The 20,145-nt window shown below is 36.9% G+C and overlaps 1 protein-coding gene across 4 annotated transcripts in view; it reads left to right on the top strand.

Moving 5' to 3' along the window:
- Positions 1-20,145, top strand: part of TENM2 (teneurin transmembrane protein 2) — a gene marked incomplete at both ends in the record, with an annotated part of 548,700 nt that overhangs the window by 30,575 nt on the left and 497,980 nt on the right. For all 4 annotated transcript variants that reach the window (XM_082006200.1, XM_082006199.1, XM_082006198.1 and 1 more), the window contains one exon: positions 14,645-14,920. In XM_082006200.1, coding sequence (XP_081862326.1) covers positions 14,645-14,920 — 276 coding nt within the window. The remainder of the gene's footprint in view (positions 1-14,644; positions 14,921-20,145) is intronic.

Genomic DNA, 20,145 nt, shown 5'->3' with positions numbered 1-20,145 from the left:
CTGAAACCATGTTCAAGTGTCTAATCTGTTAAATGCTTGCTGAGCAGGCTAGTTCATCAGTGCATGCAATGCAAAAAAGAGAGAAAAAAATAAACTTTTGGGGTTTTTGAGGTTTTGAAGCAGAATCTTTATATTAACAATATAAAAAGGATTAATAATGCCAAGCATTTTGAAATAAATGTAATATATGAAACTTACAAAAGTTGGCTGTGTTCTGTGTTAAGTAGATAAATAGTCCTTTGCTTGAAAGGAAGCTTGACAGTACTTAATACCAAAACTATACAGTGCCACATCTGCTCTTAAGACAGGAGTATACAGTGACCACAAGATTCTCACTGTTAATTTAGAAGGCTTTAGGCATTCATAGAAGCACACTTCTGTAGGGTTCTTTTCCCCTCTCCAAAAAGGGCAATTTGCTGATAACAGAAGTGTTAAAAACTGGTAAAAGAACAGCAGTGGCGTTAGCCTGCAATGGAAACAGATTTTTCGGCAGTACTACACATTTGCTGTGTGCTGTGCCTGCAGTGGAACTGTGAAGAGGCAAGTGTTATTAAATAGGTCAAAGATAAAAAGCCAGAATTTTAGGTAAAGTGGAAACAAAATGGCAGTGTTTTCTCAATTTAATAGAGCTCTAGTGGGTTAGCTTGAAGAGAGCATATGCCTCATGATCATTGTTTCGGTTCCCTGTTTGCAAATTCCCTGCTACGAGTACTCTGAAGTCAGGTTTTACTAATTCTGGCTGGATGTGACTGGTCAAGCCAGTCCTATGAGATGGAGGACACATAGAGCGCAGTGCTAGCAAGGGCACTCCAGCCCACAGAACCACATTAGAAAATTCTGGGGGAGTGTGTGGTCAGTGCACAGTATTTACTTGGGTGAGTAGTTCCTGAGGATGTGTGGTACATGGTGTCCATGCATGTTATCCTGCATTTAATCTTAAAGACAACTTCACATGAGATCTTATTTTCAAACATATTCTTAGATATTGGTAAATTTAAAAAGAATCAACAGGAATATGATTAGTTCAGTGCTTGATTTTATGAGGCCATCTTTCATACCATTTTATGATTTTGTTCAGATCATTTCTGCTAATAAAAAAAAAATCTCTTCCCTCTACAGAGAACATAGTTGACTTTGAATGTCTTGATTTGTGGGTCCCCCATTTTGGACTTAAATTTATCCCTAAAATGACTTAGAGGACGACAGTTGATCAGTACTGTACAACTTCTGATTATCTAGTAATAGATTTCTCTTTTGAACATCCAGATGAGAAATCCCTGGAAATGTTTGGGTTTTTCATTATTTTCAGTTGCGGGTTCTTTGTTTTGGCTTTCCCATCGAAGGGTGAAACAGCTTTCTCCTTGATCATGTATCCATGCACATTGATTGCCAAATTCTCAGTTTAAAAGAAAAAAAAAAGTATACCAAGAAAAAGCTATAAAACATATGCTGTGTTCAGTTTTCATGACAAAATAATTTGTAGGAGAAATTAAATCGAGGGTAGTTTTCCAACATGTATGCTTGTTCCCTGTTCTGAAGTCATTAAAGGGATGACAAAGAAGAAAATAGAGCAACCAAATGCCTTTGAGAACCACAAACCTGAAATTTAAATAGCTGTGCTGGCAAGTTTTAAGATACTTAGCTAAATCAGAGGTTCATCAGTGTGAAAGGGGTGGATAAATCTGTGAAGTAGCCAGAGCCTGTTATGGTAGCTTAAGCCATCTGAAGCTCCTGGCCAGCTTAGCTTATGTGCTCTATCACACCACTAATTAAGAAAACAATTTTTTTTTCAAATAAGCAGTACCACACAGCCACAGTATTTCTGTCAGTATTCACATAATGGAAAAAGAGACTGGGAACAGAATGGGCAAGCTCTGTCATGCAAGGTATCCTGTAAGCAGGAGAGGAGATTTTTTCCCGTCCCTAGTCTTCAGTGCTGTCCTCACTTACTCCATACTTCCTTTCAAAACAAACCTGATTTTAGGTTGAAAATTGCCTGTGGCTCCCATATAGCCAAAAAGAAAATTTGTGAACTATCCTAAAATGCTTCTTTGCAAATGGTTCGTAGGTTAAAAAGTGTGAACTAGAGTGAGGATTAATGAATAATCCAATCTAATCTTACTCGTGTTAAATCCAAAGAAATCTGCAATTGGAGTCTGCAAAGTAGTAGTAGTAGTAGTAGTAGTAGTAATAATAATAATAATAATAATAATAATAATAATGGCATCGTATGATACCTAGTTATACTTGACCTTTATCAGCGAGATGTAAATGTATCATTTCACCTGATCTGCAAGGCACTTATGAAGCAAGTAAAGGCACTTACAAAGTGAGATGACGTGTGTGTTAAAAATAGTCAGATGACACAGCCTGTACAGTAACTCTTCTTTAAACGAACCAAATTTTGGTCTGGCTCTCTGTGTAGTATTTACTGTGTTATCTCCTAATAATAACACCTCACTGAGATTTTGCTTTTAGACTGAAGATTTTTAATGCAGAACTAAGCAATAGAACAAGGGGAAATGGCCTCAAGTTGTGCCAGCGGAGGTTTAGCCTAGACACCAGGAAAATTTTCTTTAATGAGAGGGTGGTCAAGGATTGGAACAGGCTGCCCAGAGAGGTGGTGGAGTTACCATCACTGGAAGTGTTCAAAAAACTTGTAGACGTGGTACGTCAGGACATGGTTTAGTGGGCATGGTGGTGTTGGGTCGGTGGTGGGACTTGATGATCTTAAAGGTCTTTTCCAACCTTAATGATTCTGTGAATAAAGAAAGGCTAGGCAGTACTATGTTTTTTATTACAACTGGTTCTTGTGTAGAAGAGTTGACCTAGTGGGGGGAAAAAATCTTTGGTTTTAAATCAGTTTTTAAAAATTGGGGCCAACATTTTCCCACACATAAAAGAAGATTTGACAAAATCATAGTTTTAGTTGTGGTATCTTGATATTGCCTCTTCAGAGGATCAATGCTGAACTGGTGGTTGGAGCTTAACTTATTTTACCGCTTGGCACATTTGCATCTCCATTCTGTTATTAACCAAATTAAAGTCAGTGCCAGCAGTCCTTAAAATTTTAGGCAAAAATGGAAGGGCAAGAGACAACAGAAGGGCAACAGCTGGTCCTATTGTTAAAATGGAGTTTTATCAAAACAAAGACACAGTTTCAAACAGCAGAAGGTTAGAATAAACATAATCTATAAGCTATTTATTGGCACATACCAGAAATCTTCAGTTCTGTTCATTGAAGAAGAAGAAGAAGGGAAAAGTAATCTAAATTAAAATTAAAACACTGGAACTGAAATTCTAAACCACTGGAACAGATTGAAATTCAGGTAAAATGAGAAACAGATTGCATTAACCAAGCAGAGCTGTGCTTCTGAGGTGGGAAGAGAATGTTGGGAACAGCATGCACCTGCCAGCGCAGCGACGCAAGTGCAACGGGCTAAAATGAAGATGTTGCACTTGGGTATACAGTGACTAGCAAAAAGGGAATTGGAATAGCAGCTTGTTTTATGTGTGTGGAAAATGGCATTGTAGGGAAGGAAAAGAGGTGCACAGAAGGAGGTCATCTTCCTTCCTTCTATAGTTCTACAGAAGCCTGGGAAGACCAGTCAGTTCCAGCAGTGGAGCTCATGGAGTGCTGCGCTGTTGCCTGTAGCATTGCAGCTATTGTACGTGCCAGCAAGGCCAGGACGCACTCAGTTTCTGTGTTTGCGATTGTATATGCAGTCTGCAAATTATAGTCATGGGTAGATAAAAGAAATCCTGTATTAAGGGGTGTGTATTTCATCTGGAGGAAAGTTCAGGAGCAATAGCAGTCTGAATTTGTGCCAACTGTTCCATTTATAATACACAACTTACTGGCCTTGAAAATAACTAATTATTTTACTAGGATTAAAAATTGAAAGCTGAAAGCAATTTATAATTCAATCAAATAAATAAAGATGTTTCCTGATCTCTTCGTAAAATAAAGACAAGTGGTGAATAAAAGAAAATGTGGTTGTGTGTCTTTTTTAGGAAGTATACTGTCTCCAAGAGCTTAATCTGTTTTCCTTGTTACCTGATTATAATACATATCTTTTTCTTAAAAATTGTAGTGCTCAAATTATTTTAATTTCATTGTTCAAGTTTGGCATAGAAAAGAAGATTGGATAAAACCATATAACCTTTAATTCCTATGGTGCTGCGTTTAAATTGTTTGGAATTTTTTGGGAAGCTTTTCTTTCCATTTTAGATGAATTCCTGTGTCAGTCCTCAGAGTCATTCAGGTTGGTCTACGGATTGTCCTCCTAGGAGGATTGGAAATGCAGAGTTAAAGGCTGGCATCTCTGGCATTTCTAAAACCTGTTATGAGCAACATCATTCAGAATGTGAACACAGAAGTTCTGAGTCGAACAATGGTTTAAACTTCTTTTATTCTACTGTACAGGGTACAATTTACATTGCCGTTATTTCTAGGTGACATGATGTTTACAGTGAAGAAGCACCTTGTGACTAAACAGCTGACAGCTGCTAGTGCTAAGAAATCTTTGTATGTGCCTGGGGACCTTCATAAAATATAGAGTAGCCATGTTTATAACTTGTGAAGCAAGGTATAAAAGAAAACAATTAAGATTTCATCTGTGATGACAGCCAATTCAGGTTTTTCAAGAGTTCCCAATTAAACAGTTATGAACATATGAAAGCTTATTACCTGTGACTTCTCCTGTGTCTTGAGAGCATAGTTTATTTATCAAGTCAAGAATAGTGGTTGTTTTTTTACTGGTTTTAAGTCTTGATTAACAGTATAAAAATAAGGAAAGGCTTTTCATTAATTCAGCAAATTATCACCAGCTAATTTATCCCCTGGTAGTTTCCTACAGATTTTCATAGAAATCTTTCTTAATAATTGAAGTCAGATTCATGTATCAATGAAGATTAGTAGCTGTACAGTGATTTTTATCCAAAAGTACTCATATCTATATATTTCTGGTCACCTGAGTGGGGTTTTTTTCTTTTCTGGGGACAAAGGAGAACTCACTGTCCTTTTTGACATAACTGAAATGCTTTTACAACAGAAGACCAGCATCTTCATGAGCTAGACTAGTGTGCAAATGACTCATGCCATTTTTTAGTGCTGGAAATTTGAGGTTTAGATTATGTGGGTACCGTGGTCTAATTATGGTACTTCTGTGTGCCAGATGAGCCTAACTGTGCATTTCAAACATGGGTAGTCAATACAGATACTAAATGCTAGCTCTTCTCTATTGGGATAGCACTTCATTCTCTCCTTACGCTATCTTTAAAACTGACTTCTCTTTGAAGTTTGCATTTTCCGTGGAGCCGTAGCAGTTTTTCCTTCATAGGAAAATACTATGTGACAGGAGACATTATCAGGTGTTGAGCAGGTTGTTTAACATGAAAAAGCAATTTGAAAATAATTCTTTCTGTTTTCTTTTATGGCAGCTATCACTTTGTGTACACAAATGCAGTATGTTATTAATCTTTTTGGTGCTTCTGTGATGAATTTTATTTAAAAATTTACGATCTCTAAAAAGGAAACAGGCATATAACAAAATTATTCTGTAGTTTGAGTAATTTTGGACTGAGAATAGAAAATACACACTCTGACTCCTTTTCATAAGGTTCCATCTAAAAAAAAAAAAAACCAACCCAAACCCCCTCCAAAAACCACTGTTACCTTGATGGTGTTTGAACTGGAGCTGGGAAGTTTTCAGCAAGAACATCATTACTTGCCACAAAGCTTCCTGTTCTGTTCTTTCTCTGCTGCTTGGGAACAAAAAGAAAAAAAAAAAAAGTAATAGGAACTGAATTGTAGTCATTGATAACCACATTCTTGTTGGAGTGTATCACAGTACATAGCTGTGAATTGGTACGGATTTTTATCCCAAAAGTGCACTGTTTGTCACTGCAGAAGTATGTTAGATCTTTTGGACAGTTGTGTTAGCACAGTATTGTTGTCTGCTCTTTACAGATGAATAGAACAGAATTTGTGTTATTTTTTCCCCAGTCACAGATTTGTGGGTTGCTTTCAGTCTTTCTTTTTAATATGTGGAAGTTAGTTTCTGCGAGTCCTCGATGCTGCACAACAGCCCAGTTGTTAACTTTGGACTTTAGTGAATGTATTTTGGCATGAGTAACGTGGCACAACTAATTTCAGAATGCTAGAATGTCTGTTGTCACATCTGCAGAACAATTTCCAGTCTTGTGCACATAGGAAGAAAGCGTATTGTTGTAGTTTTAAATGTAAACCGTTTGTCCTGTTTTCTTGTCACTTCAACAAATAGCGCAGAAAATCAGATTAGAGTTGTTTTAGATTACTGATCCTACCCGTGGTCTCGCTAGACACTAAGTAGCCCTAAAAAGAGCAGACTTTATTCCCTTTCGCTGGAGGTTGCCCAGGAAGCCATCATTGACATGGGACATATTTATGCAAGTGCATAAAAATAAAAATGCATAAAAATGCACTGTGCATGTTTAGCACACAAAACCCTGTGGATTTTTAATTTGATTTTGATCACAAAAAGCAGTCATTGCCTTCTAAATGATACATTTCATTAGACATGAGTAGATACATGGAGAGGCCTGAAGTTGCTTTGAGAAAGGACAATCTTATTTGCATGTTAATGTGTCATGTATACTTGATTTTGTATACATTTCTTACAGTAACAGCTCAAAACATAGATCGATCAAACAATTTAGTTTGAAATTTGCCATGAATTCTGTCTACTTCGGGTTGATTTGTTTGGAGGTGGACAGGGAGTATCAGACTGGTTCTGAGACTGCTGCTAGCGAAAATTCGCTGTTACGTGTGCAGTGAAAACATTACGTGACCATTGATGAAACTGAAGTGAATCAGAGATTCCAAGTTTGGAAAATCTTTCCCTGCTATCTGTCTGTGCATCTCTGCTGAAATGTGATGGAGTTCCTGGAGTTCGGCTGCAGAACGGGTGGAAGCTCGCCTGCGTGCCGAGGAGCCGCTGCCGGCCCGCGGGGTCGGGTCTGAGCGGGGCTCTCTGTAGCTCTTCGTCCCGCACTGCTGCCGCCGAGCACCGGCACGGGGAATCGGAGGGGAGGCTCAGCCTGCATTTGCTTTCAGCTGGCACTTAATCAGCGAGGAGGAGGAGAAGCGCGCCTAGGCAGAACGCAGAAGGGCGAAGCAGCAGAAGAGAGCAGAGTGATTGCTGACAGAATTGCTTTTTTCCTGTCTCCTTCAGGTTTCAGAATGGACAGATCTGTAGGAATAACACATCCCCTTGTACTAAATGAAGCTGCTCTCCTTTTACCATTCCTCAGAGCTTGGAAACGTTGGAAAGTTTGCAATAAATGGAAGACTGCCTAAGAAAGTAAAACATTAGCCTGAAGAATTACATTTTAATTTGGGCTGTGAATAAGTAAGAATCATGCTTGCCACCTCACTCCATCCTCTTGTCCTCCTGAATCTGATTTTGTCCTTATGTCGGCATTTGAGAAGTAAAACAATAAATGCATACTTTGCTCTAAACCAGCATATCATTAGAAAGAACTTCATCACCATAAGGTGATGCCAGAAATATAATTTTTAGGTGGTACTTGTTCTGCCAAAATTAGTGTGTGCTCTGGAAGGAGGCTGTTCTATTCTTCCTTCCCTTAGTTTAAAAGTCATAAAATGGGGATGATAAAAGCTCACTTCATAAGGAGGTGAAGATAAATAAAGTCATGTTTGAGATGTTCTCAGAGACTACCTTCAGCACAACCATAGAAAATGTTTATGAAGTAATTAAAAATATTGTATTCTCTATTTGCTGTATAAAAACTGAATGAGGAAGGTGCAAAAAAATGAGGGTAGCTTCACAGTCACTGAAGGATGAAATTTTACTGAAGAAACAGGATACGGTCACATAACTGAAGATTATATAATACCATGAGCTGGAGTGAAATCTCATTAGATGCCCGGTTTTATAAATCTTATAATTTTTTAAGTGGATATGAATCTACTATATTAATACTGTCAACAGACTTATTGTCAAGAACAGAAACATCTGTATCCTGGTATTAGGCTTGGGGATCTCTGCGTCAGAAAGAAGCAAGGCAGAAAGAGGATTATAAAAAAGACAATTAAAGGATTTTGCTGTCATTGATGAGGGAAGCTAGAAAATATATTTCAAATTCAAACCACATGTTGTAACGGGCGTATGGAAGTTCTGTTTGCGGCTTCTACTCAGTTTGCTGCAGAAGGAGCCGAGGCTGCCAGAGTTTCACTTCCAGGAAAACTATTGTGTTTCTGTTGAGGTTTAAAAATGCTGTCTGCAGACTACTGTGTTAGTATTTGAAACAAAATTTCCCAATGTACATGTATATTCTAAATTGTAATAGGTATTACTGTAGTAGGGTGTGTATGCATGTACGTAAGTGTGGGCTGGGTGACAGCATGTCGGAGATGAGCATCAAGACCTCTGTGGTATTCTCATATTTCTCAGTAATATCTATAAAGCGTTTCCTGATGCCTTTGTCACAAATGTGCTCTATGAAAGTAAGATTTATCATCATTAAGTGGTTAAAGTTCACATTCGCTTAGTTATAAAATGTTTAGCTTTCCTGACTAGCAGTACCTGGGATTTAATAATCTTAAATGAAAATATGGCATCTGCAAATCGTCTTTGCAGGCAGTAACAGAAATGCGTAGGAGGCCCTGCTGTTGTTAACCCCCAGCTGTAGATCTTAACACCTAGAACAAGGTGTAGTTTGTTCATTATTGTTCTTTTCTCATTTCGAAGGAATCCGTTCTCTGGTATTTTTAGTGTGTGGTGGGTTCGTTCCACAGGAGCTTACGCTGCCCCTTCTCCGCGCTACCAAAGTACTATTATTAGGGAGAAATGGGCAGGAAGTTAGGAGTTGGGAGTGCTAGGCAAGTTCAGATAAACAGTTCAGTTTATGTAATAACTTTTGTGACTATTAGAAAGGGGAGGAAAAGCTAGCACATAAACGTGCTGTGGGTTGATGTGTCTCCTGGCTAGTATCCCCTCTTTCTTACCTGGCCTTCTGAGCTGTGGGACGTTTCCTGTACATGGAGGGACCATGGTGAAAGAAGAGCTTATCTTTTCCTCGTGCTTTTCTTTCTGAGTTTGTGCTTTCTTCAGAAATGGAATATAGCAGTCATTGTAATATCAATGATGTTGAGAGAGATTTTTCCAAGCATGTTTCATGCTAATATTAAATTTGCGACAGAGGCTATTCATTGTGATTACGTGGTTAAAATTCCCATATGTTGCACAGAAAAGATACTTCTGATTTAAGTATATTTAAACCACCAGAAAGATGCAGTATATTTTATAATGATTCATCAAGGAGGGAGGGGGACATTTATAAAAGAAAGGGCTTACTTTTTTGTTTGTTTGGTTGGTTTTGGGCCTGGGGTTTTGGTGGGGGTCTTTTTCTCCAAAAATTTTAAATAAAATCGCTTAAAAAGACAGTAATGTATTTCTCAGCTTAGGTTTGGGTTCTCAGTTTGTTTAACAGGATCTTTTACTGTGAGAAAAGAATAGTATTGAAACAGGTGAAATATGACGAAGGATTAAAAAGATGGCAGTTGTTCATTGGATAAGGAAGATGAGTAAAAAAGGTGAATGTTAAAAATGTACGCAGTAAGTGGATAAAAAAATGAGATTTTAATCATCTGTTCTCCCTGTCATTATAATAAACAAATGCATAAAGAATTGAGAAAAATTAAGTGTGTATCAGAGTTTGTTAAAAAGAATGACCTCTTCATATACCACAGATTGGAGCTAAATTGTGGTACTCATGCCAACAAAAATCATTATAGCTATCAACATAACAAACATTTGAGAAAATTGGATGGGATGTCTTAAATAAGTGTATTCTTGTTATCCTTATGTCATGTAATTGATTGTAGTAGCAAAGAATGTAAGGGATATTTATCCCGTTGATTTTAGATTTTTAGCCCAGTTTTGAACTGCTGATCTAGTGCTGAAGAATCTTCCTCTGAGGCATCTTGTAGCGATCACAACTGGATTAGATTAATCTTCAGAAGGGCAATTCATGCAATTTGTAATTACCCAAATGAGACCTCTGCCTAGAGGTTAGGTGGAAATAACCTTTGCCTATATGGTAATGCTTTCTAGTCTTAGCTGAGATAATGAGTAGAAATGTGCGTTGTTGAATTAAACGCACTTTTAGTAAGTATGTAGATACTAAATAACTTAAGTAGTAGATTTCTGTAAAAGGAAATGTGCTCAAAAGCTAATGGAAGTAATGTACTAATTAAAAGGAAAATATCTTGTCTACTCTATTTAGACACTATTCATAGCATGTAGATTATGGGCAATGATGATCAAGTACATAACATTATATTAGACTTCTAAACTAACATACCACTGGTCTATTTCTGTATGAGAGATTACATACACCTTAAGGGAGCAGCTGGTATTAACTGCTTTTCTGTAATGAAAATGGTCCAGTGGTTTCTGCAGGTGGGGATGAAGGGACTGGGGATGGACTCTGCGAAGTTCTGTTGTATGTGAAAAAGTAAAAAACCTTGTGACCTTTTTTTCCCCTTTTTTGTGTTCTTTGAGAGAAAAAGGTAGCTTTCTTTTCCACCGGTAAGTATCTGATGTTATTTATCTCTTTTCACTTAGTGTCACCAGCAATCTCGTAGATGCTAGAAGAATCTGAAAGAAAACACCCTTATGTTTTGAATGTGCAAGTATAAATTCTGCCTGCACATTTCAGTCCTACTTTGCAAGTGAAGTTTCAGTAAAATGCAGTTACTCTCAACTTCATGCAAGCCCTAGAGATAGTCTGCTGTGTAACACTGTAAGAACCCATCCATCTGCCTTCATTGCTAGTGCTAGTAGTGAATTTTAGTTCATGGACCAGATTGCTCTCTCTGAATACACAACAGTATAATTTGAGCGCATGGCAAGTAACAGGTACTGCTGCTCTCCTTCCTTCGCTTTTCTTCTAGGGGGTCTTGATTTGCTTGATCTCCTAATCACTTAAAGAGCTGTAAGGAAGATACTGCTTGAAGGAGACACTAAATCTTAACCCCAGGCCAGGCTGTGTCTGTGTTCTCCTGCTCCAGCTCATAGGTGCTGTAGTCTCTACTGGCAGTGGGGCAGGGAAGGGGGCATTGCTCTTAGTGACCTTTCTGTCACCGGGATCCCATGTGGCGTATTCTGCCAGTGAGAGTGGGTATGAAATGAATTAGATATTTTCTCATTGCTTGGGAGAGTATACTTTATTTGCAAAGTAATGGTAGGGTTCTTTCTGCTGTGAATTACTAGATAAATTATTTCTGTGCATCCAGAACTATAGTTATCCTCTATCTGAATTTACAAGGGTGGTCTACTAATGCCATTAATACCTTAATGTGCAATAATGGCTGAGCAAAAAAGGGAATATTATATTAATGAAAGCAGTTCATATGTTATTGAAGAGATGTGGACAGTTTCATTTCAGGGAAATACATCATGTAGGAGAAGATGATCCAGATCAAGAAAAGATCTAGAGAACATAACTATAGTTATATGTATCTGTAGTTCATAACTATCTTCATTTCCTCAGATTTTACAGTAAATTAAGGGCTATGAAGATATTGGGAAGTATAATATGTATAGATATACTTTTTTATATCTAGAGATAAAATACATATCTGAAAAATGCTTTTATATATGTATGTATATATAAAATCTGTGTATGTATATAGATGTGAAAAACATCTCCAAAATACATTCTCATGTGGTTATCCACGGGTATCCAAGGACAAGTTATTCTGCCATTGTATGCTGTCTTACAGAACATTCTCAAATAATATTTTGCAGAAGCAAACACTGAAAATTAATAAATAAAACTAATTTAGAGTCTACCAGACAAGAACATGTTTTTGCTAGAGAGGGAAGTCACTAGAACATTTCATGACTATCATCAGGATGCTTGAGATTTTCTGTTTTAAGGCTGTAAGGAGATTTCTGAGCAGCAGCATAGAAAATCCTTTCCCAGAGGCTCAGAGGCTGATTCCATTTGAGTTTTTGAGTTGATTTGATCCACTTCTCAAATTTTTTAAATTTGGTGAGTTTTCAAATGTTTTTCTCTACATTTCTGGAAGATGCCAAGTGCCCAGATTAAAAAAATCAAATGGATGAATGATTTCTGTGAATACTGTATTTTCCTTCCACTTTCAGTGCTTTTACCATTTTCCTCAGACAAATAAAGTAAGAATTTCTCTGAAGATTGCTTTTTGCATCAGATCTTATAGTCAAATTTGGATGTCAATACAGGATGCTAATCAGAGTGAAATCATCTGAGCTTGTAATGGCTGTTAAAATCCACAGAATATCATTAAAATGTTTTACCATGTATGTAAAACAGCTTAATTAAGCTAATATATTAATAACTGGTGTGTATTTGTAGACATTTATGCCACCAGCAAACAAGAAAACTTGAAAAACTTCACTTTCATGATGAGTTTGGTAATGTTAACATGTATCTAATGTCAACATGTGCTTTACCTTTGTAGATCAGAAAGTGTGGGGCTAGTAGGCTTAAGTTCACTCCATTTTTTCATATATTTTATATTTTGTGTTAATTTTGACCTTTTTTTAGGAGCCTAAGGTTAGTTTCTTAATATGGATAAAACAAAACTAATCAATTGAGCTGTTTTTGTTAAATGTCTTCTAATGAAATTGCACATGATTAAAATTTCATTTTCTGTAACAGAACTTTGTTTCATCTAAGTGTCATGCTAGAGCTCTGATTTTTTTAAAAAATTGTAAAAAATCTGAGCTGAAGTGCACTTGAGAAGCTCATTCTTAGGCCTGTTCAGTTCATTGCTTTTGACTAAACGACAAAATTTCTGATCGCTGGAATAAATATTAGAAGGCAGGTTAAAATGTAGTCCTAAGGGCTCGGGTTAATTTGCTGTTGATGAAAGAGAGCTGACTTTTTTTAATGTCAGCCTTTTTATGTTCTTTTTAAACATTGCCACAAATGCTTCAGGAGCGTCTGGTCAGTGATATTTCTTTACCTGATGTTGTTGGCCACTCTCTTGCTGCTGGCCTGTTCGCTGGTTAACCTAAGGGAGGAAGAGAGCGTGGCTCTTCCTCTCGCCGTGCTCAGTCTTGCTGTCTAGTCGTTGCTGGATGAAGATGTAGCTCAGTCTTCCAGAAGAAATCCATCCCCTTCCTTTAAATGATGAGCTCTAGGAATAAATGTTAGTAGGGCCCAGTATTACTTTCTGTAGATGTGTTCCGTACATCCCATATCCAAAAAATACTTTAACAGCTAGGTGTGCGACGGGCGAGGGCTGATACAGATAACATTTAATACTGTATGATCTTTCCTGGCTGATCAGTGAAAGAAGTTGTAATACTTTAAAAAAAAAAAATCCACGTAACATCTTTATTAATAGAAGACACTTAAGTATGTTTTTTATTTAGTGTCTGAACTTCCACTGTATAGCTTCATCCTGATAGATGTATAGAGGAAGAGGAGAAAATATAAACTGCTTTTGGACAAAATAAAAATACCATTTTAGAAACACAGGCCACAGATCTAGTTTCCCTGTGAATTAAGAAATTAAATAACTGGCAGTTATACCACCAGTGACTTCAGTCTGTCTTTATTCTTTGTTTTTTGCCCAATATAACGAAGCTAAAATCACTTTGCTTTTCAAAACCTTTGAAAGCCTTAGAGACCAGTGAATAGTTCCCTATATTTTTTTACCATCCTGTTCATTACCGTAGGAAACAAATACATAAGCAGAAATCAGCTAGCAAGCCTATACTTTCTGAGAACCCCGGGGGACTCCATGTGGTTTAAAAATGTATGAGGATTTGTCCACTGAGTCGTTATTAACTGCTAAAGGTCACATGTTTTGACATCGTTCCTGAAAGTTTTGCCTTTAAAAACACTGGTTTTGGTGTTGACACACACTTTCTTCTTGAATATGGTGGAAAAAGGTAGAAAACAGTTACAATGATTATGAGGTCTATCTTGATTTCTATAGTGAATTTCTATAGTATATTTAAACTACCAATCTCACCAAATCTGAAAGTGTAAAACTGGTGATAAGGTTTCATGTTACATCGCTGGTAGGTTTGCATTCTTTCAAGCGTTCCTGATCTGTAAACTCTGTTTTCCCAAATAAGTGTTTATTTTCTATGAAATAGGAAACCGTTTGAAAATCAGAATTAAAAATCGTATCTCTATGGAAGACTCATGTATGAGAAAATTAGCTTCATAAGAAAAAATTCCTCTTTTCCAGAAATCGAATGCTCGACTTCAAAGCTTATGCTCTGGCCCTACAAATACAAGCTTAAATACATAATAAAGCAGGTCATGTCATTAGCACTTGTAATGAGCTTTATGTTAATCGCATACCTAAGTGATTAGTTATTTGGGGCCAAAACAGTAACCTAAAGTTTAAAGACCTTTCCTACCTTTGTTTTGTGTGTTTCATCCATTTTAACTATATTCAATGTTTTAAGTTAAGTGCTAGATCTGTGCACCAGACATCTCTGTATGTAACTCATTACAAAGGCTTGGCATACAGCATAGTTAAGAGAAATTAAAAATGTCCGTTGTTTTCAAATTTTAAATAAATTCCCTAGCTTTTAAATTATTTTTTTTTCTTTTTTAACTGCTCTTCTAGGAACAAACTTCACCCTTGCAGAACTAGGAATCTGCGAGCCCTCTCCCCATCGAAGTGGCTACTGCTCAGACATAGGAATACTCCATCAAGGCTATTCCTTAAGCACCGGCTCTGATGCTGACTCGGACACGGAGGGAGGAATGTCTCCAGAGCATGCTATCAGGCTGTGGGGAAGAGGGATCAAATCCAGGCGAAGTTCCGGTCTGTCAAGTCGTGAAAACTCGGCGCTCACGCTTACCGACTCCGACAATGAAAATAAGTCAGATGAGGAAAATGGTAGGCCTTTTTCTCCAGTATATTCTTAATGCACACGTATAAGAACATGATCATGCTTAAAATTACACGAGTATTCTTTTAAGCGTGAATTTTTCACTTTTCTTTCTCAGTTTGACTAAAGCTGCTTTTTAATTGGGGGTTGGGGATAGCATCAATAGCAGGAAACCCTATTACATGTACATCATCTAATATGATGTGTTTCATCTTACACTTCACTTTCCACACAATAATCTTTCACAGAAGTTTGTGCTCAGAGTACATTAAATTAATGATGAGAAGCAGAAAGAAATTTCTTAAGATAAATAGTTTCTCATATGTGATTTTTATGCACATTTTGCAGTAATATTAATAATCTACAACATGCTAGTAGCTGTAACAATGGTGCTAATTTGAATTTGTAACAATCAGATTTAATTTTATGTGTTTTTTAATGTTTTTGAAGTTGTAACAAAATAAAATTAATTTGCTGTTTGCTTACTGGTAAGTACTGGTGGGCTTTTAGAAAGCAAACCTATGCATCAGACTGAGGCACAGCACTTCTGTTTACTATAGTTTATTAAGTTCATAGAAACAAGACTTTAGACAGTGCAACAACAATTTGTGACAGAACACCTAGACATTGGTTGATGCTCAGAGTAAACTGCATTGAGCCAGCTGTCCTTTCCAATGCATATAGCCCAGATTCATGTTCTTCACACGTATCAGCTAAAAATTTTTACCAGGGGAATTTTCTGTGCTCACATATTTTTAAATTAAACTAAAGATGAAAAATAGTGAAGATTGATTTGCAGGAATTTGTCCTCCATCCTATAGGGTGATGAAGGTGCAAACTCAGCTTAGTTAAAATGTGAACAAAAGGTTTTGATACTTGCCATTCTGAGAAGGTGAAGAGGAATCTCCCTGACGTTATACTCTCAGAGCAACTATTCAGGCAGCTGATGCCAGCTAATGAAACCAGCTCTCTGCCATGGATATTACTTGTGAAAAAATGTAATTTGTAACATGTTGGGTGCCTCTCAGAAGAGGATTTTTTTTAGATGTTTATTTTAGATTCCTCCCCACACTCACTGACAGTTGTCTCTGTTTCAGCAAAGCTGGTGTGCAAGGCACTAGAAGCACAAGCAACTGTGTGTCAAAGCCAACAAGGCAAAACTGAATTACAGTTTTTATATTGATAGAAAAAAGTTCAGAAAAGTGCAATTGATTTTGTTTGTAACAGCAGTCTTTTTTTGTTGATTTAAATTGAATCTTCAAGTAATATCTCCTCTCCTAGGCATAGCAGGATACATTTCTTCATCAAAACCAGAGAGGAAATGTGTATCTACTAATAATGGTGCATACAAGAAAGTCGGTATTTAAAAGAGAATTAGTGACTGATTAACTGATTTTTTCCTTTTGTGTTGTTGTTTGTTTGTTTGTTTGTTTTTTAAATAATACCATTCACAGAAAATACAACAGCTTCCATTGACTTTAATATAGTTTTGATATGGCCACTCTGCATAATTTTGAATAAAAAAGCTGACTAATGAAGTTCTGGAAATTTTGGAATGATTGGGATTCCTTTCTGTAGCATGAATTCACTTCTCTGAAGGTGATTGTCTCCATTTCAGCGGAAGCACTGTGCCACACCTTTTGTCCGAGAAAATTTAATCTCAGGACCTACTTTCATACATACTGTCGCAGACATTGATAAAAGGATGAGTCTGTTGGCATTTTGTTTTCCTCCTTATAATAAGTTATTTATTAAATAATTGGAAATACAGTGTAGTGATTCCATTTTGAATAGGTAGTTTTTCTAACAGTGATGTTAAGAAGAGAAAGTAGTACATGATCAAACAGCACGCAAGAAACAAACCAGTATGTGGAATTCATTTTTACTTGGAAAGGTTTTTGAGGTAAGGGTTTCTCCATGTTTGGTTGTTTAAAAAAAAAAAAATATCACCCAAGTATGAAGCAACTATTACATACACAGAGGTGTTAACTTCAGCACACTTTTTAATTTTAATCTCCCACAATTCCTGGTTAGCTCAAAAATCAATGCTTCTGCACATCACTGATTTTATGAAGTTTTGGGATGCATTATCATATAGATTGACAGTTGCCCCACTGGTTCAGCACCACAGTATGGACACTTATAAAACCATCATTAATTTCTCACGCTTGTGCCCAGCAGTGGTTTCCTACATAATAAACACTGTGTCCTTCAGAAGCAGATCAATAACCTGCTAGGTATTTGTATTGAAGAGGAAGGAACAAGAATCTATACTTCAAGAGACATTCACTCTCTGATATGGTTTCAGGTTTGCAGGATACTAACATAAAACAAGACATTTCTTGGTACGAGGTTTCATCCATTTATAGCTAGCAATATTAGAGGGAACTTATGGTGCACAGACCACTGAATTTATTTAAAGTAGCATTGAAGCCTTTTCCCCGATGCAGTTCAACTGTTGTGTTACAAAACAATTCAAGTCCAAAAGGTGACTTTTTTTTTTAATATTGAGATGCTATCACAGTTTATATCATTGCGCTTAAAAAAACCCAACAACAAATCATACTTCTCACTTTTCTTGTAATATTAAATCTATTTTGTCACTTCTAGTACATCTCCAAGTAGCACAGAGGAGGCTTAATTTCTAAAAATCTCTCTAACAATATGATTTTGTTCCCATTCAAATCCATTACCAAAGCTTATAACCATTTTCTGCACTTCTAGATTTAGTATGATTTAATTTTATCATAAATTAGAATTCTGTGAACCTTGAAATATTTGCAGATTTGAAATGCCTATAGATAAATTGAAATAATGGAAACTCATTTAAATTCAATGTTTTACTTGATATACTAAAATTCTTCCTAACAAAACACCTTATTGACAATCCAGTTTGAAAAGCAACACTTACATTTTCACAAGTCTGATTAGGCTCTAAATTCTTATCATATATTGCAGCTTTTACTATTGACTCGATTTGGCCATCTTTTCTTTAGACATGGCCATGTGAATATATAACAGTAAATCTGTCACCAAAGTGGTGTTCAACATGTTGTATTGAGTTGTGAGATTGAAGGAAATGAATCTTTTTGTGAAACATACAAATGTAAAAAGGCAATTAGAAATGTAGCTCACCTCTGTTGTCATGTGCCTCACCTCTGTTCTCAGCTTCGTAGAGAGAATTATTTGCAGGGACCCAGAGGTACAGAGTTTAGGGGGTTATACCAGAGTCCCCAAATGCTTATTTTTTTCTTTCCTTTTATTAAAACCTGTAACTGTTTATTCCAAGACATCATGGAAAACTTTCCAGAAGTAGTGTTTGTCATCAGTTGTCATGTGTTCTTTCCGAAGCGTACAGTATTCCTGTTTCCAGAGTAAAGCTTAGGTGCTGATTATGTTTAGGTAGTGACCTTGAAGCAAGTACTCTTGCAGGGCTTTTTTTTTTTTTTTTTTTTAGTAGTAGAGCAGTTGTTCCTTTTTTAAATTGAAAATTATGTTCTTCTCAAAAACATAAAACCCGTTGTAAAATCATGTAACTTTCAACTTAAAAACCCATGAAAACAGAATGGTCATAATTAAGGAGGATTGTTATACAGGATGCTTTTGCAACAGATCTGCAATATTCTCTTTTCCTGGCTTCACTGTTATTGAATGACCAGTTACAGGCTGTTAGGGAGGCAATTAAATTCAACTGGCATTAGGCAGATGAGACTGAAAAGCTGAACAAATCAGTAATACAGAAGAGAAAGCATAACCTGAGGTAGAAGAAAGGAGAACGGAACACTAGCATGTAAACTCAGAGCAGATCTCAGTAATGTTTTGGAGTGCTGAAATGAACTGAGACCCAAAGAGAATCCCCAAGGAGAGCTTTCACTCTGATGCGAATTTAGATCGTGTTAAATCTCCTGTTATAAAAGAGAAAAAGTCTGGAACGGTGTTGGTGACTTTTTTTCTTGGTAGAAGGTCATTACTTTGACACTTTTTGTATTAGTACTGTTACTGTATAATGTATAAGAAGAAGCAGGGAAGCTGTAGACTTACTGTATCTTGCATAGCAGAGTGCTAATTTTAGCTGTTAGTACTGTCTGGGAAAGTCGTGCCCATTTCCCTCCCAGATCGACCCAGGTAGCTTGGAAACAGCAGGAGGGATAGATATGAAAGAGGAGAGAGGAAGAGCTGCCACAGTTGTACGATCTGCTCAAGTTGAGAAAGTGTCCAGATGGTCCTAAAGAAATGGTGAGATTTAAATGAAATGTCATATACTCGGAAAATGGAATCGCATACGTCACACATCAACTAGACTTCTTGGGGAGGAGTGAGTGCTGGGAGGTTAACTCATGCATGGGCATACTTCATCTCTTCTTTAGGAAGGCTTGTAAAGTACTTTGTAAATGACAAATTTAGAAAGTCATTAAGCACGGTATCAAAGCTTGGTTGCTTAAGTGGATCCAATTTTGATGTGCTCTCCAAACCTGAGGGCACTTCTGATAGGAAGTGGTTTCCTAATGAGGGAATTGACCAGCCGGAACGACTTTCAAAGACTTAACTACACATCAACCACAATTTTGTCCAGGTAAATGGCTTCTGCGTTCAGTGCAGGGGGAGGCTAGATGATGAGGTTAAGGACAAAAAATGGATGGGTAGTACTGGTAAACTTTAAAGCCTTGTGGAAGACAAGAATATGAAGTGACAGTATATAAAATCTTAAACATTTATTACAATTTTAATATAACCCAGTAACACTGTAGTGTAGGTCAACAGAATTATGTGATGGAAGTAGTGCTAGACATACTTTTGTTGGCATATATTAAAAGAGCTAAATAAATACTATCTGGAACATAGTGTTTGGAGATATTCTAGAGAGTAAGGATGTGGTTGTGGCAATAGTGACAATTCTGCTTAGGTGGCCCGGAAGGGTGAAAAAATGGCATCTTGACATGCATTTGCTTGTAGCTGACGTTCAGCATTTGGCAGCCATTAGATTTAACACTCAGTTCGGTGTTGACCAGAGAGATGTACACCAGGGTGTCTGGTTTCATTCCCTCTTGATTAAGGAAGAAATGGATGGAGTGTTAAAAAAAAATCTTCTATGGATGGCGTGGTGAGGTCTTGTACCATGGGTGTCTGTAATCTGCTTGTCTATTCATTTGAGTCAGTGTGTAAAATTTGTAAATTCTCATTTCTCTGAGGTGTCAGTGATTTCAGGAGCTCTGCCCCAGTCTATGCCACGCTG

This window comes from Phaethon aethereus, assembly GCF_964289735.1.
Source record: "Phaethon aethereus genome assembly, chromosome: 14".
NCBI lineage: Eukaryota > Metazoa > Chordata > Aves > Phaethontiformes > Phaethontidae > Phaethon > Phaethon aethereus.
The sequence above is the reverse complement of the archived record's forward strand: the minus strand, read 5'-3'. Positions and strand labels throughout refer to the sequence as shown.